The following is a 6,525-nucleotide window of genomic DNA, read 5'->3' as shown; positions in this document are numbered from 1 at the left end:
CGAAGGGTTCCTGCCCGAAACGTCAACCGATCTTTTCCACGGATGCTGCCCGACCTGCTGAGTTCCTCCAGCTTGTTGTGAGTGTTGCTTTGACCCCAGCATCTGCAGATTATTTTGTGTTTATAATATGTGGAGTGCACCCACCACACCAAAAAATAGGTGCAATCCTTTTTCTGGTTATGTTACGGGGAGGTGGTCGCTGGGACTAGGTGCTGTGTCACTGACGGTGAGATGATTGCCACATGAACCGAGGTACATTGAAAAGCTTGTTTTGCACGCTGTTCATACAGATAAATTCAGCACTGAGGTAGTACGAGGTAAAACAATCGCATGAATGCAATGCATTAGTGGTTGTGTGCCTTAAAGTCGCTGCATTCAGTCACGAACAGGGGTTGTATTGGCTTATCAAGCACTGGGGAAATGTGGTCCGAGTCCAGACCTGTATACTCTTGCGAGTGGCTCGTTGAGTTTGCAACTGGGAAGGGACTGGGAGTTCGCCAGCCGAGAGAGCAGCTCCGCAGAGATACTCTACGTCAGTTCCTTGCCTTTCTTCGGGAAATGTCACTAAGTTTTGGGTGTTCTTTCTGTTCCTGTAATAAGATTTCTTTGCCGGCCCTCTGGTTCATTTCCTCTGGCTGTGTTTTCCGGGTTCTGCCTCTCTGTGGATGTCGATGCTTCCTGTGTTTGTCAGTTAGACTGGGGCAGAGAGAGAGAGAGAGAGAGAGAGATTCACCATGAACTGACAGCGCCGAGGTGACCCTCTAACTACTCGCCCAAGTGTGGGGCGGGGGTAAGGGGGGGGGGGTGTTGAGGATTTGAACAACTTTTCACTCGACTCGAAGGTTCAAAGTGGCCCAAAGATGGCTCGAGACTTTCCAGCCAAGAGCCTCGATAACATTGATCTGTCCTGCTTGCGGGTAAGTTGCGTTTAACGCGTGTGCGCTGTGGAGACTTGGGCTGCAGATTTCTGAAACTCTGAGGTGAATTAACACAAGTCTTTTTTTCTGGTGAATGTCAATGCTATTTGATCACACTCAGGCCAGGGTAATGAAATCTGTAGAGATGCAACCTCTCAAACCCAGTGCGTAGGATCAGACCGGCGTTTAAAAATTAGTCTTTCATCTATTGGTGGAGAGCTTTCTGGGCAGAGAGTGCTCCGTCACTCCTCTCCGTTATGAGGTTGCTTGCTACTTACAGTCGACGTTTCGGGCCGAAACCTTTCATCAGAGGTTCATAAATGTTGTCTGACCTGCTGTGTTTCTCCAGCAATTTTTGTGTGTTACTCTGGATTTCCAGCATCTGCGGGATCTCTTGTGTTTCTGATTTCCTACTTACAGTTATTGATTGAGCGTCTTGTTGCTTCAGCATACTGCCACGCTTTTGCGCTTCTGCCTAAGATTAAAACCATTTGAGGGACGGGACCAGCGTTCATTCTCTGGCAACTGATGTCAGCGACGTCACTTTAATCCCGTTCCACGTGTAAAACCATGAGGGAATAGATGGGGTTTTTCCCCAGGATTGGGAATCATGAACCAGAGGTTCTAAATGAGAGGGAAAACAACGGGCTCCCTGAGAAAAGTGTCTGAGGCGATTACAATAATCATATTTAAAAGACATCTTGAATATGAATAGAAAAGATTCAGCATTTGGGGAAAACATGGGCAAATTACACTAGTTCAGATTGGCATGCTGGTCTGCTTAGAAGAGTTGGGTCAAATAATCTTTTCTATAACAATTCCTATGAGTCCTTCAAGTTGAGCCAATCACACAAGTGCCTCTTGAATCGTGTGTCAGAGTGAAGATAATTGAGTTTCTTTCTTGAAGGATATCAATGTTTTCTTAGCAGGCCATTGAGCCCATCAAGTCTGGACCAGCGGTCATATCAGTCCCATTCTCCACATATTTTCCCTGAAACACCAAGTTCTCCATCCTAGATTAGAGAGCATGTCTAATGAGGAAAGGTTGAGTGAGCTAAGCCTTTTCTCTTCGAAGTGAAGCAGGATAGGAGGTACACCCACAACATGCTGGAGGAATTCAGCAGTCAGGCAGCATCTATTGAGGCCTCTGTTGTTCAAAGTCAACCACGGATGTCACTTCTTAGCTGTCTATGTGATACGCATGCTGGGGCAGTACAATATGGAGAGCAAGATGTTACCCATGTAGCAGCCTCCTCCTCGCCACACAGCTGATGAATCCAAAGGAATGACAAAGACCAATACAGTTGGGCATTAGTGGCATCGCAGGAGTTGCCAATCAGTGTTGAACACAACACAGAACTCCAGCTCTGGATTTTTCATTTGCGTTTACTCCCGAAGCCTTCGCCATGAGAGGGTATAGCCAAAAGAGAGCAGAGGTTTGAGATAAGAGTTTTGCTTCCCCTAGATGAGCTGCCAGCCACAGATGACTAGCCCCATCTGCCTGAAGTGACGGGTTTAAGTCATCAGTAATGCAACTTTGCCCCTTCTCCTGTCTAGCGATTGTTATTCTGGGCTTAGCAACTAAGCCACACATGAAGGCCAGGACATAGACTTGGTCAGCAGAGGCTACTTGAGATACACAACATTGGGAGCTTTTCCCCACTACCCCCTCCCCAATTTCCTTATAACAGTATCTATGGAAACAAATAAACAGTTGATATTTTGGGCTGTGAAGCTTCATCAGAACTGGAAAGGAAGCAAGGACAGGAAAAGAATAAGAAAATGGGGGGTTGAAAGGCGAAAAAGCTGGAAGGCAATTGGTGAAGCCAGGTGGGTTGGAGAGGGGGCATGAGGTAAGAAGCTAGGAGGTGATAGGTGGAAAAAATAAAGGACTGTAGAAGAAGGAATCTGATAGGAGTGGAGAAGGGACCATGGGAGAAAGGGAAGGAGGAAAGGCACAAAGGGAAGGCAACAGGCCAGTGTGGAAGGAAGAGGTAAAGGGGGGAGGGGTTCACAGTGGGGAATAGAAGAAGAGGGAGGGTGAGGAGAATAATTTACCAGAAGCTGAAGAAATCGATATTCATGCTAGCAGGTTGGAGACATAATATAAGCTGAAAGTAGCATCATTGTGGCGGTAGAGGAGGCCATGGTCCAATACGTTGGAATGGAAATGGGGATTGGAATTAAAATGGTTAGCCACTGGGAAATCCTGCATTTTGCGGATGGAGCGAAAGTGATCAACAAAGCAGTCCCAACTATACGTTGGGTCTTATCAATGTGGAGGAGGCCACATTGGGCGCCCCAGAAATAGTTCCTGGTGTGGTCAATCATTTTAATTCCAATTCTTCAGAACTGTGGCTCGAGCCCTGTAAAAATCACATCGGCACCGCGACTTCCTCGGAGTACTGATATTTGGCAGGTATTGGTGAACCTTACCAATTTTTACAGATGTACTACAGAAAGCATTCTGGCTGGATACATTGGTATGGCAACTGCTCTGCCCAAGAAGTAGCAGAAAATTGTGAATATAGCCCTGTCTATCACACAAACCAGCCTCCGCTCAATACTTCCCACTACCCTGGGGACGCAGCCAACTTTATCAAGGACCTCTCCCACCCCTTTCATTCTTTCTTCTCCACACCCACCCCCCCACCATCGCCTAGTGATAGAAGAGCTTGAGAATGCATACCACCAGGATCAAGGACAACAATTATAAGATACTCAAACAGACTGACAATCTTCCTTGTTTTGGCCCCGTGCAGCAGGACTACACTTCCTCTGTAAATGTAACACAATATTCTGCATTCTGTTTTCGTTTTACCAACTCAATGCACATAGGATCGGAGTGATTAGTCTGGATGACACATAAAAGCCTTTTACAGTAGACGTATTGGGCCAAAGGCCCTGAGTTTCTGCTGTATTGCTCCATGACTCTGTGACAATAATAAACCGATTATCTGAACCACCACTCCACAGTACCCTCTTTTTAATTTATTGCAGTATGAGGAAGCAGATGTGTGTGTATGGATTTTATAATCAATTTGATTTGGAATTATGCATCTCTTCAAAGGTTGGTGAATGAACAGTTCCATTATTTATTAAGCGTGGTTTTCTTCCCTCAGGATCCTGCAGGGATATTTGAGCTGGTTGAAGTGGTCGGCAATGGGACCTATGGCCAAGTCTACAAGGTTAGAATCGTTTTAATTCACAGAAACTCTGCTGAGTGAAATTGTTTGAGTTTGATCAATGTAATGTGGCAGATTCTCATATAATGTGTCCATTCATAAATTATCTGTTTTACCCATTTATACATTTTGTCCTTGTATGGTTCAGTCTGGAGGGTTTCTTGTGTGAAGCAGGATATGTTGATTCAATCCCTGCCACCTCAACTACCACAAGGATATTTGAGATTGGGCATATTTCTGTAGGTTGTCATGCACAGTAGTAGTTAGCATAGCGCTTTGAAAAGCACCAGCAATCAAGATTCAGAAACTGAAGCAGGATTAATATCACCATCATATGTCATGAAATTGGTTGTTTCGTGACAACAGTACATTGCCATACATAGTAATAAAAACCATAAATTACGTAAAAAGTACTTGTATAAAAACTAAATTAAGTAAGTAGTACAAATAAAAAGAGAGGGACTAATACTGAGGAGGTGTTCTTGGGTACATCGTCCATTCAAATAAATAGATGTGTTTAATGAGAAAAGCAGACATTATTTACATGACTTCCATGAGTTACTTGGAATTGTATCTCAAGTATCAGAGTGTGGTGTAGCAGCAGGAACTCTCACAAGATGTAAACGAGCCCAGGCTTGTGTCCTTGGCCCCTACCCTACTCCCTGAACACTCATTAATGCACAGCTAGATTCTACTCTAATTCCATCCATAAGTTTGCAGATAATGCCACCGTATTCCAGTTCCTTTTCCAAGGTATGAAAGTCGATATCAAGTGCTGATAAAAGGGATTATTACAGATGCATGCAGATTACATGCAGAAAATGCTGGAGGAGCTCAAAGTCAGGCAGCCTCTATGGAGGGAAATAAACAGTCGATGCCTTGGGTGAGGTCTTTTCTCAAGACTGGAAAAGAAGTCCGAATAAGAAGGTGGAGGGAAAGGAAGGAGTAACGGCTGCCAGGAGAAAAATGAGACCAAGTGAGGGAAAGGTGAGTGAGTGGGAGAAGGGGGACTGTGAATCAGGAAGGTGATAAATAGAAGAAGTAAAGGGCAGAAGAAGAAAGCATCTGATAAGAGAGGCCCATGAAAGAAAAGGAAGCAGGAGGGGAAAAGAAATAATAGGCAGGTGGGAACAGTGCAAGGTTAACCAGCGTAGGGAGTGGGGAAAAAAAGAGAGAAGGAAGAGGAGGGAGATATTACTGAAAGTTAGAGAAATCAATGTTTATGCCAATGGATTGGAGGCTACCCAGATGGAATATGAGGTGCTGCTTCTACAACCTGAGTTTGGCCTCATTGTGGCAGTAATAGAGACCATGGACCATGGACATGTCAGAATGAAAAGGGGAAGTCAAACTGAAATGGGTGGCCCCTGGGAGATTCTATCAGAAAGAGCCAGAGATCAACAAAGTGGTCCCTCAATCTGATGGTGCAGATGGGTACTTGGAAGTTGGCACGGACAAGTTGGCCACAGGGTGTGTTTCTGCGCTGTGAAACTCTGTCTCTATAAGAAGAAAATTTGTTTCCCAGTTGTGCATTGTTGAAAAGTTGGAAACCCAGATCCAATCAGACTGAAATCACTTCTCTGGGTGGACACAGTTATTCATCACAATTATACTTCACTCCTAAACTATTTCATTTGCCAATACATAGCAGGTCATTGGATGCCTTCTGTGCAGGAGTTCTGGGTGGATAAGGAAATGACATCAGTCTTGAGGGGCATTACCACTGGAAGGGTGTAGAACTGGTGGGTGGGGTTTGAACACATCAAAATATGTTTGAAATCCTTGTAATGGGAGGAGGAGAATGGGGCTTCCGTTGTCTCTGGCTGTGCTGTTGCCCTTGACCATTTTGTTGACCTGGGGTCAATTGTACAGAGGAGCCTGGATCCCAGGTTGCCACAGAGCTCTGTGAAGCAAATATTATACGGTGATTGTTAGGGCACTGAGGAGTGCAGTAGATATAGATCCATAGATATTGGAATATAGATCCATAATTTCTTATAGGTGGCATCATGGGTAGATAGGATCATAAAGAGAGCTTTTGGTGCATTGGCCTTCTGAAATCAAAGTATTGAGTACAAGAGTTGGGATGGTATGCTGAAGTTGTTTAAGATGTTGGTGAAGCCTAATTTGGAGTTCAGCAGATCCCAGTTAGTTGGGAAACACTGGAACAAGAACATTTTGCCCCAATTAGCTGAAGTTTCATTGAAGTAGTTAAAAAAACAAACTGAGTAACAAATTGTGTGCTGTATTTACATAAAATACAAACAAATTAGAACATTATTAATAGTGCTACTGTACTATAAAACTGTGTATTAGTTCCCAATGCAACACACACAAAATGCTAGAGAAACTCAGCAGGTCAGGCAGCATCCATGAGAAAGAGTAACAGTCGATGCTTCGGACCTTCTGCTGAATTCCTCCTG

The 6,525-nt window shown here is 44.4% G+C and overlaps 1 protein-coding gene across 5 annotated transcripts in view; it reads left to right on the top strand.

Moving 5' to 3' along the window:
- The first annotated feature begins 697 nt into the window (after window positions 1-697).
- The window catches only part of LOC140204360 (mitogen-activated protein kinase kinase kinase kinase 4), a 356,637-nt gene continuing 350,809 nt past the window's right edge, over window positions 698-6,525 (top strand). For 3 of the 5 annotated variants that reach the window (XM_072271038.1, XM_072271037.1, XM_072271036.1), the window contains exons 1-2: window positions 699-917; window positions 4,040-4,105. In XM_072271038.1, coding sequence (XP_072127139.1) covers window positions 861-917; window positions 4,040-4,105 — 123 coding nt within the window. In that variant the 5' untranslated portion in view covers window positions 699-860. Of the gene's footprint in view, window positions 918-4,039; window positions 4,106-6,525 lie in introns of all 5 variants that reach the window. The other 2 variants (XM_072271035.1, XM_072271034.1) reach the window with 1 other exon arrangement.

The sequence above is a fragment of the Mobula birostris genome, chromosome 10, assembly GCF_030028105.1.
Source record: "Mobula birostris isolate sMobBir1 chromosome 10, sMobBir1.hap1, whole genome shotgun sequence".
In the NCBI taxonomy this organism is placed as follows: Eukaryota; Metazoa; Chordata; class Chondrichthyes; order Myliobatiformes; family Myliobatidae; genus Mobula; species Mobula birostris.
The sequence above is the reverse complement of the archived record's forward strand: the minus strand, read 5'-3'. Positions and strand labels throughout refer to the sequence as shown.